The following is an 18,973-nucleotide window of genomic DNA, read 5'->3' on the forward strand; positions in this document are numbered from 1 at the left end:
AAAATGTTTTGGAAGGATGCCCAGTAATGCCAAAGGGGCATTCTAGCTACAATGTTAAAGCCTTAACATTTGTGTGCATGTCTTACAGCTGCAGATGACTATACAGTGTATTCCTAGTTTTCTTTATCCAACATGCGCTCAACTAAATAAAAAGTTAGAGTTTATACACTAACTTGCCGTTTTGCAAATTAACTATTTCAGCTCTGTCTGAATGTATTGTGAAAGGCAAAACTAACGTGGCTGTGCAATACTTACAGGAGAAAGTTGACATGGTGGGGCATTCGTTTTCCATAGTAAAGGAATGCTTTCATGTATAAACTGGATTTGTTTTGAGTCACACGACCCTCAACACACAACCTTGTGTAGTATGTGCATCGGTGGACGATATAAATTATACCTGTTATATGCTCTTATTTAAAGCAAATTATATACTACAGTAAAATTTTAAGTTGGAGTTTTTACTAGAGTCAGAACTAATACAGACAATTGGAAATAGCCATAGCTGGCCAAAAAAAAATATATATATATTTTAAAAAAGTTTCAAAATGGTCACGAAGCCCAAAATGTTCCTTCTAGTACTCTAGTGTCTATAAGAACACTTGAACTCTTAGTTAAAAATATAAAAGAGTATGTAGTGATATGTTTTTTTAGAATAATGTTCAATGGCTTTTTTTTTTTTTTTTGACAATATTTTTGACAATATTTTTTTGTAAAAAGTGTAACAAGAGATGTTTCTGTGGATGGAGCTGCCAACAAATAAATGCATGCCAGTCTAGGATAAAGGTAAATTTATATGAAGTATTGACTCCAGGGAATTTCCCTCCACTTTGTTCTAGAACAGTTTAAATTGGAACGTTTTTTTATATTGCATTCTTAATATAATGTGCAAGCATATAGATATACTTCTATTAGAAGTGTTGATTTCAAATTAGAAGGAAGTCCCTGCTGCCATGCCTGAGCTACACAAGGACTTTGTGGTGAAGTGAAGATGATCAGGTTGACCCAATATTATATCGCCTCTCCTGTTTCATTGACTGTCCGAGATCTGTAGGAATTTCAACTGCTATGACATGAAGGCTGTAACTAAAAGAAATGCCCTCTATAACCAGTAAATGTCTTGCACCGCTAACACAATATCTGTCACTATACCGTGTGTATAGGTCAAAATATGGCCACTTTCAATATCCGACTCTTAATAGATTTTTGTGTCTTCGTATTTCTTGTATATAAAATGAAATGCGTTTCATTCCCCAAACGTGCTTTAACTGCTACATCATTTTTCCTAGTAAATTTCTTCCTTGGCTTCTGTGCATTTAAGACTCTTGTGCACCCTTGGTAAATTTCATATACCAAAGAATATTTAAAATAGAGGCAGTGTAGAACTTTATGTGGAGACTGGTTTATATATTTATATTGTAAACATGGTAAAGTAATAAAATCAGTTATAGTGTGAAAACATAAAGTTAAAAAATTAACTAGTGCCTGATGAAGTTCAAATTAGGTCTCCAAATCTTGTATACGACCGATCAGCCTCCATCAGGAACCATTTGCCAACCATAGAATTAAGATGTAGAACACATTCTTTGTTTGCAAAAGTCTGTACTCACTACATTTTGAATAGCATAGGAGAGGATTTAATCATATGCTCAAGATGCTGACACCTTTTATTTGCAACTTTCAATGTTCATCATATTGTGAAATATTCAATATAGCATCTTCATTAGTTAAGCCAGTAACACGTTTTGCCTGTTATTGTCAACCAAGTATCAGGTGTATGTTTTCTTTGCTTTTCTTCTGATGTGAATATTTTTATACAGGTCTATCTAGAATGTGTTTCTGCTTTGCTTCTGTGTCAAACATATTATTTCAAGAGAACCTTATTTTTTAATTCTGGAAAATAAAGGTATATATGACGTGCCTACTTTTTGTTCTGTGTTTTTCTTTGGTTTTTTTTGTTTTATATGACATAAATTGCATATGTTATTTACTTGAGGAACAACTTGGAATAATGTTTGTCAATGCCCCTTAGAATTGTAGAAGCAAGAGCAAAGCTTTACTGTGGTAGAATACCTTACGATTTGCTTGATCTAATAACAATTTTGAATATAATGAAAATAGCACAGATTCTGAACTTCAAAGGCAGCGAGCCCCTTTCTTATGGCTCTGTTTGTAAATGTGTTAATCCTTGGGAGTCTCAAATTAAATAGTGTGTGCAAAAACAGTCTACAAAATAGGTTATTTTCACTTGGGCTGTATTAGCCGTGTAGGAAGTGGAATGAGCGTAAAGTATTGTCTCACAACAGGACAACCTAACCAAGGGCAAACAAAGGTGTATAAAACATTCATAATTTAAATGATGTATACTTCAGAGAACCAGAATTACTTATATAACTTAGGGTTCCCAACTGCACAAATCTTTTGTGTGGTTTTCTTTCAATATATATATATATAATCTGGCACTAACACTCAATCTGTCACCACCCTACTATGTGTCGGTCCTCGGGAGTCCCTCTGCCTCGCCAGGGCCAGAATCTGTCTGGGCACCTTGTATAAGCAGGGCAGACGGGGTGGAGCCACTCACCCCACCTTCGTTCCCTCTGCAACAGGGGCTGTCCCAAGCAGCTGGTGCTATAAATCCCCAGACTGTTTGCTGCTCACTGACAGACTATTCTGAAGCCAAGCATTCAGTAGTTCTTCCTGTGATCCTGCACCCCTGTGTTGATTCCTGGTTTATTGACTTACTCTCTGGATCTGTGATATTGTGTGCCTGCCCCGACCCAATATTGTCTGATCATGGCTTTGTCTCTTCCCTTATTGGACTTTTTGCATTTGTTGGACTTCCAGTGTGTTGCTGCTCCTTGCCATTGGGTTCCAGATCAACCAAGTGGGACTTGCCCTGTCACAGATGTGTCCCGTGACAAATACCTTTGATGTTTAATCTTATTACAAATAAAAGTTATTTATCCCCTTAACGTCCATTGCCGGGTCAGGCACGTCATGCAAAACGGTCACTTAACGACCTATGACGTGCCTGACATGTCATGAGACTTAAACAAGCTTAGAAAGTGATCAACAATCGCTTTCTAAGCTTAAACCGAGATCAACATCATGGGCCATGTCTGGCCCCTCCCCGGGGCGTCAACATCCGCCATACATTGTATGGCGGCGGACTCCCGTCTTAAAAGCTTTTAGGAGGCGATCAACGATCACCTCCTAAACTTAAATGGTGTCGCTGGAATGCCTCGATCAGGAGGCATTCAGCGACACCAAACACTTACCCCAGGACGGGCTGTGACCGCTCCGGAGAGCGGTCACAGCTGCCGGTGATCTTAACCATCCGCAAGACGGCGGCCACCCTGTAAAAAAAAAAATAATAAAGTTGGAAAACTTCACTGGATGGTCTCCAGACCCTCTAGAGAACTGTGGCTCCACTTGCAGGTTGAATACAGGTATTGCATTCAACCATGCGAGTCAATGGAGCCAGGCTTTCTAATCACTATGTGATTAGTAAAATATTTAAAAAAATAAAAAAAAAGCTCAAAAAAACATGGTAACGTTTAAAAATTATTATGCATCAGAGGAACTATCTAGTCCCAGCAAAATGTAAAAAAAAAAAAAGTCCAAAAAGAATAAAATAAAAAAATAAAGTTTATTATGAGCAAGTGCTAAAATTAGCGCTGTATCGTTCCAAAAATCCTGACATGGAAAAATTTAAATAAAAGCATTTCAAATATCCAAGGGGTGTCTAATATAAAAAAAATTAATAGTTTGATGGGGTAAATTGGAGTGGCCGGGCTCAAAGATAGGGCATAGGCACAGACTGACCGAAATGGGGGAAAAAAAAGCGCATTTCCAAAATGTGTCATTTTAACCCCAAACACCAGACAAACCCATACATGTGGGGTATGACTGTACTCGGGAGATGTTCCTGAACACACATTGGGGTGTTGTTTGATAGTGACGTATACCAGGAGCTATACATTCATAAGTACAATTTGTGCAAAAAAAATACTACCACAAAGTGTGGCAAAGGCTGGTGGTGCAATCTGATGCATGGAAAGGGTTAAATACTACCATATTAAGTACCTTGGGGTGTCTAGTTTTCAAAAATATATGGTATGATGGGGTAAATTGAATTAGCCGGCTTCAAAGATGGTCCTATTAGGACATGGGGGCAGAATGACCAGATGTAAAAGTTCCAAGTTAAAAAATGTGCACTTCCTAAATGTGGCGTTTTACCTCCCAAACAACCCGACAAACCCATGCATGGGGGGTATGACTGTGTTCGGGAGATGTTGCTGAACACATATTGGGGTGTTGTTTGAAAGTGTTGTATACCAGGAACTGTAAATCCATACCTGAAGTGCAATTTTAGCGATAAAAAACACAAAATAAATTACTACTAAAAAGTTTAACAAAGACTGGTGGTAGAATTAGTGCACGGAAAGAGTTAAAATTCTAGCATTTGAAATACCTTGGGGTGTCTAGTTTTCAAAAATATATGACTTGATGGGGTAAATTGCGTTGGCCGGCTTCAAAGATACCCAAAATAGCACATGAGGGGAAGAATTACCAGATTTGGAAAAAATGGTTTTGAAATAGCAAAACGTTACTTGTACTTAATGCTCCATAACGTGCAGAAAAAGCAAAAAAAACATAAAAACATTGGGTATTTCTAAACTCAGGACAAATAGTAGAATATATTTAGTAGGTTTTTTCATTAGCTTTTTTGGATGAGTAAAAGATTTTTGGGGTAAAAGTCAGAAAATGTGGGGTTTTTTTTACGTTTTTCATCATATTTTATTATTTTTTTTTATGGGAAATTAGATAATATGATCAAAACAATGGTATCTGAAGAAAGCCTTTCTTGTCCTGAAAAAAACCAACATATAATTTGTGTGGGTTCACTAAATGAGTGAGGAGAAAATTACATCTAAACACGAACACCGCAAAAGTGTTAAAACAGCCTCGGTCCCAATGGTACAAAAGGTAAAACACAGCCTGGTCCTTAAGGGGTTAATATACCAATGGATGGTCTAGCTTGTTGTCTCTTTTTTGCATCTGGTATAGTGATTTTCATGCCTGGTTGGGATTTCTTTATTTCTCTTTATCACAAATATTATTTTAATAAATTAGTGAGGAACAACCCCAATGTATTTATATGTTTCAGATATATCAACATTTTGCACACAAAAAAAGTAAAAAATGAAAAAGAGAACATAAAAGATTGTATATAGTTACATAATTGCAAAGTGTTCGTATGTGTGTATTTATTAATTTATTATTTCTGACTCTGAGCAGAAGTTTGGCTGGGAACTTAAACGGGCAACTGTCTTAAATCTACTCTGGTATGCGTGAAGACAAGTAGATGGCGCCAAACAAACATTTAAAAGGACCTTCACTTCAGAGAAAATACTACTCCTGATGAAGCCTTATACGGCGAAACGCATTGAGTGACTTTTCAAGGACTTTTTATGATATAATTTTATTTTATCTGTACTTTTATTTGTATTACCACTTTTTATGTTATTTTAAATACTTTTTAAAGCTGCAGTTGATATGGATCCAGCTGGCTGCTAATTTAGAATAAATATTTCTTTTAATATACCTTATATGTGAATAGTGGTTGGTTTTTAGACACCACACACACATTGGTATCTCATCATTGGACTCTTCAAAGCAGAAGGATATACAGACGCGACCAGATTATCACCAGAAATTACGAGCATCTTGACACTTATTTAAGTGTAAGTATATTTCCACTTGTTGCGTATCTAGCGCCATATACATAACACACTATTGGATCTTTTTCTGGTTTGTCTTCTCGGTTTATATCCTGGCATATGGACCTCAAGGCCCTTTCTATGACGCACTGAACTACATCAATACACTGTGAGTGGGAAATCTGCGACACGCAGGGCAAAACATACTGTTTTACTCCTACACTATATATATTTTTTCTTTGTTTTATTTTGCATTGAATGGAACACACGAGCGCCCCCTAGTGGACTTTTTTAAATCTACTCTGGAACAGGTTTTACACAAAATACACAATAACACGCCCATTAGAATGCCTGGTTTTGTCCAGGCTTATAGGGAACATACCATAGGTGTACATTATTCGTAGAATTTTTATGCTTATGGCTTAACGGGTTTGGGGGTTGTGAACGGGGGCAGGAGGGTTATACTGGGTATATGTTGTGTTAGGGCAATGGGGTGTAAGGTTTTTCTTTCTTTTTTATTATCTTTTTGATAGATTTTTTTTTATTTTTTGTATTTTTTTATATATACATTAAAAAAAAAAAGGTTAGAGGTCCTCTTAGGGACCTCTTGAACATGTTATTAATGCCAGTGATGTCACAATGACATCACTTAGCTCACTTTATTGTTTATTTGTATTATTTTAGTGATTTAAAAAAAAAAAAATTAATCACTTCCGTGCTGGCTTCTGCTGTCACGAGGGAGTCCAGGCTGTCAAACGACAGCCTGATGTCCCGTGCAACGGCAGGGATGTGTTCCTGCCTCTGCAAGAAGGGCAGGACGTACCAGTACGTCCATAGGGGATTCTTGGGATGCGTTTTTAGGACGTACCGGTCAATAGGGGACTGAAGGGGTTAAAAAGGGCCTTAAGTAAATGGGGAAAATGTCTATTATCTCACATACTTATTCTTATAATTTTCTTATATATATTGAGATAATCTGCACGTTCTGCATTTACATTGATTGAAGATTGAAGTGACTCACATGTTGTCAAGAATGTTTGAAAATTCACTGTGTGAGAAATGTTGCTGAGTTTGCAGCACCTTTATGGTTGTTCTAGATCACAAATTCAATATTTGTTTACACTTAAGTACATTCTTTCCTTTTTGTATACACTTACATACAGTAACTAATGCTTGTCTCTTCCTCTGTAAATGTTGAGTGGCCAGAGTGAAAAAACCCACAAGTTATTGGACCCATCAATCATAGCCATAATCAGCGACAAGATGCATGAAACAGGGAATTTTCATTAAAAAAAAAGTTTGTACAAATCCAGTATAGTACTTAATACACAGGAATATAAGTATGTGTAGGTACATTACAGCTGTCCTTGATTTTTATAGGTGATGGGATGCACGAGGAGAATAAATATCTTGAAGAAGAATGCATCATGTATATTCGTGATTTTTTTCTTCCCAAGTAACCCACCATTTAACTGGATTATGACCTTGAGAAATGATCTTTGGTGGCCAGATGCATCAGCCTCTTTCATCCTGAAACCTGATGTTCCTCCTCCAGACACACTTGCTGCGTGGGGAGGTTTTAGAATGGCTTGGCAACAAATTCAACCACCCATGTATTTCCTTCTCAGTTTACACCAAGATCAATACGTTTACACACTATCCTTCTCTTTTAACCTAGAGCGTTGGCATCATATAAATGATTACACATTCACACTGATCTCCCCTGCATATAACTCAATATGGACTCAGGAAAAAAGATCAGGTATGGAATGCAGGCAGTCATTTAGGGGAGCTCCCCTTATGCTGCGAACACCCACGTGAGACCTGCGGGTGCTGTGAAATCCAAGTAGTCACACAACCCCTGTGGTGTTCAGTTACAAACTGCCCTTTCCTCCCTCATTGACAAGCTTCAAGCTGCCCGTGCTTGATTCTGCAATTGGAAACACATGTAAGAGTGAATACTAGCCTTGGAATGGATGTTATCACATTTACAGTGTGTGGGATATGTACAAAGAATAGCTTTGGTCCAAAAAGTAGCGATCAGTAGGATCATTCTACTGGTGGCTATAGTGGTTACCCCAATTAGAACCAGGATATCCCCTTTAAGTACAGTGAATTATTTTTGGATATTTACATGAAAATCAATAAATGTCATTTCTAATTTTAAATACTAATGAGTTAGTAATGACAGATGTAGCAGGTATTGAGCTGGACTGATCCTTGAAAAAATGGACGGAAATGATGAAGTATTTTGATTACATAAATAACTACAATTTAGTACAGTCAGACCACTACATCTTTCCTGTTCGAAGACATGACGATATTGCTTGTATGCATTGTAATTGCTTTTGTAAACATCAACAATTCCCAGTGATTTGTGCGCAAACATGTCCATAGCTTTGTAATGCAATACACTGTAGGATTGGTATAGATGTGGAGTGTAGTACATGTTTTAGATCTATACTAATGCTGTTTTGTTAGCATGAAGTGAAAATCTTTCTTTAATATATACTAAGAGTCCTTGTCTTCGGTGACAAAAAAAATTATGCACTTTCAAAAAAAAACTTTCCCAATTATTAAAATTTTGTTCTAACATGGTTTTGGATTCCTTTGATACCTAAATATGTTTTAAGATGGAAATAGTTGTCATGTGTTTATTTGTTAAAATATTTGGAGATTAGCCTGTAATTTTTATTCTGCAAGTTATGAGAAGAACTTAGATGGGATATTACAGCGTAGATGTTCTTGAGTATAGTTAATGAAAGCAGTGATGGAAGAAGTTTTAATGCATTGTGCAGGAGCTTCATTCCTGCTCAGCTCCCGTTGACCTGAATTGAAGTGCTAGACAGTGGAGGTAGAAAAAGAAGAAAAATAATGGGTCTGAAATCAAATTTTCTAAAACTCCGGTAAAAATGCAATTAATCTCCATTACAATTTTATGTTCTACATAAATTAAAGTATGATCAGTTAGAACCTTGATTTCAAGAAATATTGTTATATGGTCAGGCCTCAGAGATCATGGTGGCCCAGGAGAACTTCAGCTCTTCTCCAACTGCCTTCATAATGGGAAACCACACATAAATTCCCTCTATGTATTATTCTCTGCCACTTCTCCAGAAAGACAGCTCCGCTTATCTACCGCCTCCCAGTAAAAAGTAAATATACTAACATTACAAAGGGATAAATATAATTTACAATTTATATGTAATGGAAAAGTTATGTGACAAATTGTTTGTATGTACAATACTCTGCCTCTCAGCATCCTAGCCTGACGGGATAAATAGAAGCGGACGAAAAGTGGAACATGTTACTATGGTCGCTGGAACACAGGGGCAGCTTCCTGTAATTGCACGTGCATAATTATTTACTTTAACAAAAAAATGCTCAAAATATACAATAATAATACAACCTTATTTATTAACAAATTATAACGATAACAATAATATACTTATTTACCAACAAGATAAAGAAAAACTGTAAATGCTCGTTAAACTCATCCGCCAAAATGAAAGCATTATGTGAGCTATAAATTATGAACATTTGTGTAATATTGCCTCAGGCAAACTTCAAATAGAAATTGGACTAGGCCAAATGTGGATGGCAGATTTCATTTTTAAGGCATTATAAAATAGTTTGAGCAAGGCCTTCCAAATGTTTATTATTATTATTATTATTTTATGCACTGGTGTGTGCTGCTGAACTGCGCTGTGGAATATGGCGGTGCTATATAAATCAATAAATAATAATAATAAATTGTTACTTTATGGGAAGCTTGTGAGCAGGGCCTTCTTTTAAGTAATGAGTAGCTTTGTCAGTTTGTCAAACCCTTTGAATTTGCTGCAGCGTTGAATTTACTGCTGAGTGGATTGTTGGCGATATATAAATAAAAGATAATACAAATAATAATAATACTGTATTCCAAATATTTTTGTTAAAAAAAGAAGGCTGTGTATACATTCGTGTGACCTGTAGAGGGCATTGTTTATTTAAATTTCAAACGGCATGCGCACTTCCAGTGCAAGAGAAGGAAATAATTTGGAGTCAGTCCGCCCCAGGAGAAGCAGAAGGCATTCCTGGCTTCACACAGGACAGCAAACAACGGATAGAGCAGCGTCCCGCCTCCTGCCAGCCGCTCTGTTCTACATGGACGTAAGACGAAGCCAGGAGCGGCAATAAAATGAAACTAAATGACACACACCCCCCTCGGCTTCCTTGCCCTTTTGTTTTACAACCTACTTGGTAATAGGTTACTGTGCAGAAATCATTCCTGTCTTGGAGGGTCAGTTGTTTTGTTTTGTTTTTCTTTTCGCCATCGCTTATCAGCATATGTGTAGGTGTAGTGTGTGTGTGTGTGTGTAGGTGTAGTGTGTGTAGGTGTAGTGTGTGTGACCCAGAATTGATGGCAGTGCACACACTGCTGCAGGATCTCAGATCAGAGCACAAGGATTGCAGTTTAGGTTCTCATGCTGTTTCTGGGTGGCCTCACAAGCATTTGCTTTGCAGGGATGCTTGTGTGATGTCTGGACCCTCTTCCCCATGCATCTCATCCCCTGCAAGGATTTAAAGCCGTGGAAAACCAGCTTTCGTGGAAGTTTCATGGATTCAAATGAACGGGGAAGTTCAATGCCAGAGCCTTATTTGGGGAAGCAAGTGAGTATGTGCATGTCAACATGTATACCTATCTAGTTTATGTGTTTCTTCCTTAAAAAAATCCAACAATATCTATGAATGTATCAAAATATCTGTTCATATGTTATCTACATCTTTGTGTGTGTATATATAGATGTTTATACTTGAGCGTATACATATAAATGCGTTATATAATAATATAATATATATAATAATATATTATATATTAAATATATACTGGAATATATATATATATATATATATATATACGTATGTGTATTTTTAAGGTTGCTGTGCTTCATTTGTATGAGTAATGATCTTCATTTGTGTTCTGCCCGTCTGCATTCATAAAGTTGCGAGTGACACCCGTGGAAAGCCGACACGGGTGCGAAGTTTAAATCAACTGTGTTTATTTATATTGCAGCATCAAGAAGGGAATGTCCCTGAAAATCTAATAGCGAGAACACCTTTCCGAGGGAAATTACAGTAAAGCTTGTGTGCTCCAGTGGAAGGAAGAGGAGGAGGAGGAATGCAGATAACGTAGAATGAAAGAGCATCAGTGAACCAGTGCACACAACAACTGAAGTATAACGGTTGAGCTCGTATTTTGGGGGTTCTTTTTCTTGTTATATTTCGGGTCAAGGTGAGCTGGGATTTTTTTGTTTTGATATAATTTTTTTTTTACCAATTTCCTACCAACCATAGCTGGAAACCATGGCTCATCCCAGGAGAGGAGGGTACGACCACCGGGACATAGTTGTTAAATACATTCATTATAAGCTGTCACAGAGGGGCTATGAATGGGAAGATGGAAGTCAGCAGGTTACTGTTGATCTCCAGGATGCTTCTGCTGCTAATAATAACCATTCTAATGGTGAAGAGATGTCTGCCGCCCCTGGTGATTCGCATGGACAACCTCACGTTTCACCCCTGTCTGCTGCTGCTTCTTCCTTAAATAATGTATCCCAAAACTCTCCAACCACACCTGTAGACAATACACCTGCTGCTGAAAGCCACTCTGCATCTGCTGCTTCTACAGTTTCTCCAGCTCAGGGTGAATGGAACGGTCCCCAGAGAAATCGTAATGGTGATTCTGGCCGTAATCAAGCGGAGGATGATAACGATGAGGAAGATGCCCTTTTGCGTCCAGTTCCCCCAGCATTGCTTCAGACGCTGAGCCGAGCAGGTGATGAGTTCTCTCGCCTGTACCAGCAAGATTTTAGACAGATATCAGGGCTTCTTCATCTTACTCCGTCAACAGTTCGCCTCCGCTTTGCTGCTGTGGTAGAGGAGCTCTTCCATGATGGCATCAACTGGGGTCGAATTGTGGCCTTCTTTGAATTTGGAGGTGTCATGTGTGTAGAGAGTGTGAACAGAGAAATGTCTCCGCTGGTGGATTCTATAGTTGGTTGGATGACAGAGTACCTAAACAGACATCTGCAAAACTGGATTCAGGAACAGGGAGGATGGGTATGTGCAATTCGTCCTTATTTTTTATATTTATAAGATTAAAGTGACGTTATCTGTGGATACTGGTATCTACAAGCAATGAGTGACTGTAATTTTCAAAATGTTAAGGGATCTTAAATTTGGCAGAGTTCAAATGCTGTTACTATAGTAACTAAAGCCTGCACACAGTAGCTTTGGAAAATTGGAAACTGAGTAGGTATCAAACTGATATTCAGTGTTATGGTAGAGAAGCTTCTCACAGCATCACCGTGAGACATTATTAATTATTGTTTATCGTTTTATATCTTTGAATGAAAACACAGTTCTTCTTCTATAAGTGTTCGGGGATTTATTTACTTAATAGTAAATTGTGAGTTGCAATGAAGTTAAATATTGCCCCGGACTACGTTAACTATTTACTATAAAGGGTCAATGCTGGTGAGTTTCTCCCACACAGGTGGTCCTGCGTTGTGGATAGTTACCGCAGCAAGATAGAATTCACAACCCAACTCCCCTATAACTCAATTACATTCATAGGTGTATTTATACATAAATATTTTATAATAGATTTTAAATTCACTTTTTTTTTAAGACAAACACACCTGTCGTTTCGTAGGTAGCATTCTTCACATTTTCAGCTTTTTGTGGAAAAACTGTTGGGTATAATACTCAAAGCTTAACTCAGAACCTACGTGCTGGGTAACTTTACATCGATGTCATGTTGTTTTCCACCTGTGTCTAATAGGCACCCCTAAGTGTCATAAAATAAGTGGGAAAGTGAGCGTTATCGGTGAGATTCTGCGGTATGTTTGGCTGAAACGTCTGCCAAACAATCCTTCGTCGTTTATTACACCTCTGATGTGAAGCATTTTTGAAAGATTGGGCTACAAACACATTGGGAAACAAAAATGTTTTTTTCCTGGTCGCATTTTGCCTTTTTTCCCCACTATAAGCGAAGATTTTGATACTGTGTGGGTTTAAACATTTTTTGCATAGCTTTCATGTTAATGATCCGTATCTAGATTAGACCGATTTGCATATGTGGATCTCGGCACATGCTAGAAGCGTGAGAAATGCAGAGGGTTAAAAGGGTTAGGCAAATTATTGAAACATGTGTTTCAATAATTGTACGAGATGATAAACGGACTTTAAAATGCAAAGTCTTTTGCTAGATGGTTTGCTAGATGGTGTTAAAGCAATTTCACTTGCATCGGAAAAGACAAGGCTCCAAACGAATGCATGCTAATGCATATGTAATTATGTAAATTAATGAATATATGTCTATATGAATATATAATCTAGTGATTTGGGCTTTTTTACGCCATCTGCATCTATGCATTTACAAACTTCTATTCGGTCTCATCATTTTATTATACTTCAGACTTTGTTGACGCATTCTGAATAAACTCTGATTGTAATAACTATCATCTAGAAACGCATGCATTTCTTAAGAGACATGGGTATATGCACATAGAGCTATGTTAAAGTCTATAATTAAATCCTATACAGAATCCTTATTGCAATTCAAGCAGTGTGTACACGTTCATACATACAGCTGTTGTGATATGGCTAGCAAAATGTTAACGCCTGTTGACTAATTAAAGTTCAATTCGGTGTCCCTGCGGTCTAATAGTTAATCACATTGCATAGACGCAATCCAGCTCCCCAATTTAACTATACGTTTTTTTTTATAGCAAATCTGTAAGCGGTGTTTTGTATTCCTAGTCGAAGCCAAATATGTGAAGTGTGTCTCGCACAGTAAAGTAAATGATTTGACTCAATGTTATGGTATTCAGTGGCTCTTGAAAATCACATGTTTTTCTTTTCCTTTTTGAAAAGACTGTATATAGTAGATGCAAACACGATTTATCCCTTTGCCACAACTTAACTGAGGTGATTGTTTTGCAGTGGTGTACACACCTGTACATATGACGTTGGTAACACGTTTGGTTTTTGGTAGCGTAGATTAGATATCTGAAGCAAGGCTCATTTGCAATTCTTTCTGTTGACTTATGCATTGTTACCATCTAGCGTCAGATTAAAGAGATATCTGCTGCTGGGATATGTAGCTCTTTTCCCAAAATTCTAAATATCATATTTATTGAATTAAGTATGATAGTTGACCGTCATACTTGACCGTGGGTTTGTAGCGCCTGTCGTAACGAAACATCCACTGAGTTGGTGCTTAAGAGATGTTCATCTGCATCATGCACAGAGTTACATGAGACATCTACATCTCATTGTAACTGTTGTATACTTAGATTTTCAACCTTGTTCTTCTTATATTATATCCAGACTATGTGTAATGACTGTGTTACCTGCTTCGAGGGGGAACTCCCACCCGATTACAATCTGAGAGGATTGGTAGCTGCCTTGAATCTTTCTCACTGTAGAATAAAGGACTTGTTTTAGAAATGGGCTTATAACCCTTCCCAAATTATGGGGGTTGAAACAACAACAGGAACAAACCCCCATGCAACCGACAATTTTATGTTGTTTTTCTGTTTAATGAAAAGCAGAAACCTCCTTTATTTACCTGGTAGACCTAAGAGCAATGTTACTGAAGCTATTATATGCGGACAACAAATAAGACATTCCAAGATACTGAGGGCATTTACAGTATGTAATGTATGTAGATTATTATTTTGTTTACTTTATTGTTATTTCTTTCTTTTGTTTAAAAACCAGATGATTATTCAAAAGCATAACTACATTGAGAAACAAAGTTTATTTACCATTACATATTATAGTTGGACAGTTTGTGAAAAACCTCAATATTTACTATGTATTTTATCATCTTCCTGATTCCAAACTGATTGTATACCACAGGAAGAACCTCATTAGCACATTTCGAAAAACATCTTTAGAAACATCATCTTCTCAGTTCAGTAGCAATGTAAGTCTGTATCATGAAATGTGGTTCGCAAACTGCAGCTTGCTTGCACCTAATTGCAAAATGAGAAATATATAGAAGAGCAAGTGGAAATACTTATTGTTAATCAAACCAAAAATCCTGGAAAATATGCATGCTTAGGAACTTCCCAGCAAAGGCTGCTTGAAGTGCTCCCTCCTTAGCTCAGTATAGAAGGCAGAGAAGAGTTGGGCTAGCCCCATTTCTATAAGAGCAAGAGAGTGACAAGGACCAAACACTGCTTTCCAACCTGGAGATTGAAGCCTTTAACCCCGAGTCCCCAAGAATTGTCGCTTTGCCTGGAAGACTCTGGGTGAAACCTGGCAAGTTCCCAGGTGTGAGAGTATGCTATCGTGAGAGATGTAACTCTCACAGCCCTTAGTGAACAACATTAGGATCAAAGGTAGATGCTCTCCACCATATGAAACCTCATTATGTCTCCCTGGATGTTGGTGCAAATGTCAATTCTGGGATGAAAGGCCAAACCAGGATCAAACTTCTCAAAAATAGGACATTTTGCTTACGTCCCCAAAGTTGGGACTTTGGACAAGCAGTGTGCCACTCAAGTATTAAAATATTCAGTAGTTTATTTCAAGAGAAGGGCTTGTGACATCTCTCAGCTGTAACACGTGGAATTCTGTCAGCTGCTATGTTCTTTTCCCTCAGGTCAAACCGGTAAATATGTACCTAACATATGGAAAGTGAGAAGGTTGCATTTGTTGTTTTCAGAGAATACTAAAACGTTAGGTCTAATACCACTGCTTTACAAGGAAGAAACCATGGATTTCCTATATTCTGGGTAATTCTTTGTTAGCTTTCTCTGTAGCCTTGTCATTGGCAGAAAATGAGTCAAATTGATTAAAAGTGCTGTTTTCAAAATGATAAACAGATGTGAAAGTGGCTGCCGTTAATGGGCTAGATAACATGATCAGCGCTCATTTGATTGAACACGATTCCACAGTTGAGTCAATATTACCTGATAGACCAAAACAAGATTATTGTAGAATACAATAAAAAAGCAGACACAATGTGATAGCTCAAGGCTTTTATCTTGAAATCAACAACATGAAACCTCATCAACACTGAACCACGAGCTAAAAGCAATGAGCTTTTCAACATGAAACAGAATTGCTTTGTGTTATAAGCCTGCATTATAACTTTTATGGAACGAAGAGCTGGTTTCTTTTAGGTACAATAAGGTTTGGGGAGTATAGAAGAGTCTACATTATTTTAAAGAAGACAGGCAAGAGCGCAGTGCCCCCCTAGCATAAATTACAGTTTTTGTCTGCATTAGCCGGATCAACGGTGTTCTGGTTTGAATTCGCCAAGCTATATTGTTTGTTCAAATGTGCTATCTTATGCTCATTAAATATATCTTGCCTGGAAAGCACCACCACCTGTTTAATTTTGAAAGATAATTGTACATCTCTTCTATTTAACCCTTTCAATCAGGAGAGCTAAAACAGGACCATGAGACTGCAGCTTCTCCTGCACGTAGTTGCTTTTTTTTTTTTTTTTGTATTTTTTTTTAGTAGGCTTAACTAAGCCTAAGCTACTAAGCTAGGCCTATAAAGGAGCATGTCCATTTCAACCTTTATCTTCTCTTTGTTGGTTCCTTCTATGTGAACCAGATTCCAAATCCCTAGACAAAGGGGATGCAATGATTTTAACTTTCTTAGTCAACAGAATAGGTAGCAATGATGATGGATATTCAGGAAAAGCCCATCGTCCTAATGGTAATTTGTTACAGAAGTAGTTTGGAAGCACAGCCCAGGCATTAACTGTCTCAAGGCAAGAACTTTGGGGTGGGGGGCATGAACTACAGTATGAAACCAGTGCTTACAAAAAAAAGTAACTTACCTTGTTCTCAAATTAGTTTCACCTGTTTTCTGTAATTAAATAAGGTGTTAGTATGGAAAAGCACCTTTTATGTTGGAAAGACTGGCACATTTCATTGTTATTATTATTTGTTTTATATAGCGCGATCATATTCCTGATGTATGAACTATGTTTCTGCAAGTCTATATGTTTTGTTTATCTATTATACAGCTTATGTAATATGATGGTGCCATATGAATCGGTAGATAATATTTCATGCATGCTTTTACTTGTATACATTTTAAACTAATTTGGGGGAAAAAATTAAATTTTTATTTTTTTAATTATGTATGTGCAGCCTAGCTTTGAATTGCTAATGGCGATTAAAGTGCATATGATGCCTGGAGTGTCGCTTTAAAAATAGCTGCTGATTGTAGAGAATATTTGATGTTACTGTGAAAATTCAATGATTCCCAGAAATGTTGTTGGTGCATATTAATCCCTGGAGAATTGGTGAGATGCCAGGCTCAGATCATGTGTGGATTATGTATTTTTTTTTTACTGCTAGCATGATTGTGGAACCAAATCTTATGGCTGCAATGTTCTAGGTAGGATCACTTGATTCTAAAAAAAAATGTTATAAAGAAAAATGGATCTCGCAGTACTAGACCAAGAAAAAATAGAATCTTTAGTCGATGTTGATACTTTAATTAAAAAAAGCTAAATGATTTTGAAAATTCAAGTATTTACTGCATGCCTTAGTGATTACTATCCTATCATCTTATATTATTGTAATAGATTGATACTTTTAACTGGAATCATTCTTGTTTTATCTAACAGAGGGTTTGGGAAGCATAGTATTTGACCATATCTACCAAACTCCTAATGTAGCTACCAGTTACATAAGAATGTGTTAATATCCGCCTGTCTCTCAGTCTTCACCACATGGTATCTTCTGATAAAACACCTCCTGAGTCACTATCGGCAGTAAATCTCTAGATATACAGTATGTTGCTAATACAAAGTCAGCAAGATATTGTCAACCAATGTACATTTCAGTTTTCTGCCTGACCAAAATGTTCCATACAGGTTCCACTTGAATTCATCAAAATTCATTATATGACCATTTATTTATAAATAATATTTAGATGTATTTATTGATATCTGTAGGCACCCCCAGTAAAGCTGATAAGGCCAATCTGGCAAATATTTACTTTTAGTTAATGAAGTGTGTGTGATCACTTGGCCATTCTTGGCTATCAGCTTGTATAGATTTTAATGGTGGATTCCATTGTGTTTTTAGATGCACGCAGATCTGTTTCAAAGCATTCTATCCCTTTATTTCATGAAAGCGTCAATGTCAATGTAATAGGAGAATAAGATGTGAGTCGTGCGACTAAACATGGTGATGAGCAATAGAATGATTGTGAAGAGTGAAAACACAGACTCAATATTAATGACTCAGTGACTCCTGTGTTGAGGGCTGCTGTCACTCAATTACTTTCTGGTTTTTCTCTTGCTGCCGATTGAATTATGTTAGAAAGCACAACTTGGCCACAAAGGGCAAGTTTTAGTCATATCTGATTCACTGAGCTGAGGTCACTGAACCATAGCAAGTCAATTGGTTTAACCTTTTGCTTCTGACACAATGAAGAGTGTGGCTATGTCATATCCAGTAAACTGTATGGAGGGTATTTAACCATTTTACGTGGTTACGTACGCCTCGGTAAAATATCTCAGACCTGTGTCTGACTTTAGTCATTTTCAATCTGTGCATGTTACACCATTAACATTTTATATCTCTATCAAATCTTATTCGTTCATGTGATATATAGGACAGATTTCCTTTGGTAATTAGTTTATTACAAATGCACAGGATAAACACATGTTGTTGCAAAGAAAAGGACCAATGGGAATCACAGAATGGCTGCACATAAGGAAGCAAGCAATGGGATTCATTGTGAGCATTCCTGGCAGTGTGGATGTCATCCTAAAAGTTGATACAATGAGTGGATGTGTAGAAAGTGGTAATGATGTCACAGGGATACATTAATTGCTTGTAACACATCTAAAGTCTGTGCCTGGACCGCTTTTCCTTCATCTGGGAACAAAAATTGTTTGCAGGTGACTTCCCGTGTCTCAAAATTACACAGACAAATAAAAGGTTTATGATTAGCTACATGTAATTCTGTGTATAATGTTAATATAGTCCCTGTAAGTCACCCTTACAGACTGCTAAGGTACGGGGGAGGGAATGTTTTTCTGGAAAGGATAGACAAATCTTATCGTCATTTTCTGTTTTCCTGGTCTTGCCTGGTTTCACATACATGAAATATTTATTGTTTTTTTTCTTTTAATCTACAAAACATGTTATCGAAGTCAGTTCTGCCTGCTCTGTTAGAGAGCATTAGGTAACAGATGGATACTTTTTTTCCACTAAACC

At 37.2% G+C, this 18,973-nt stretch overlaps 1 protein-coding gene across 1 annotated transcript in view; it reads left to right on the forward strand.

Moving 5' to 3' along the window:
• Positions 1-9,795: 9,795 nt before the first annotated feature.
• Positions 9,796-18,973, forward strand: part of BCL2 (BCL2 apoptosis regulator) — a 64,315-nt gene continuing 55,137 nt past the window's right edge. The window contains exons 1-3 of the mRNA XM_053466680.1: positions 9,796-10,002; positions 10,227-10,373; positions 10,777-11,822. Of these exons, the coding sequence (XP_053322655.1) occupies positions 11,067-11,822 (756 nt within the window). The 5' untranslated portion in view covers positions 9,796-10,002; positions 10,227-10,373; positions 10,777-11,066. The remainder of the gene's footprint in view (positions 10,003-10,226; positions 10,374-10,776; positions 11,823-18,973) is intronic.

The sequence above is a fragment of the Spea bombifrons genome, chromosome 5 (genome assembly GCF_027358695.1).
Source record: "Spea bombifrons isolate aSpeBom1 chromosome 5, aSpeBom1.2.pri, whole genome shotgun sequence".
Lineage (NCBI taxonomy): Eukaryota > Metazoa > Chordata > Amphibia > Anura > Pelobatidae > Spea > Spea bombifrons.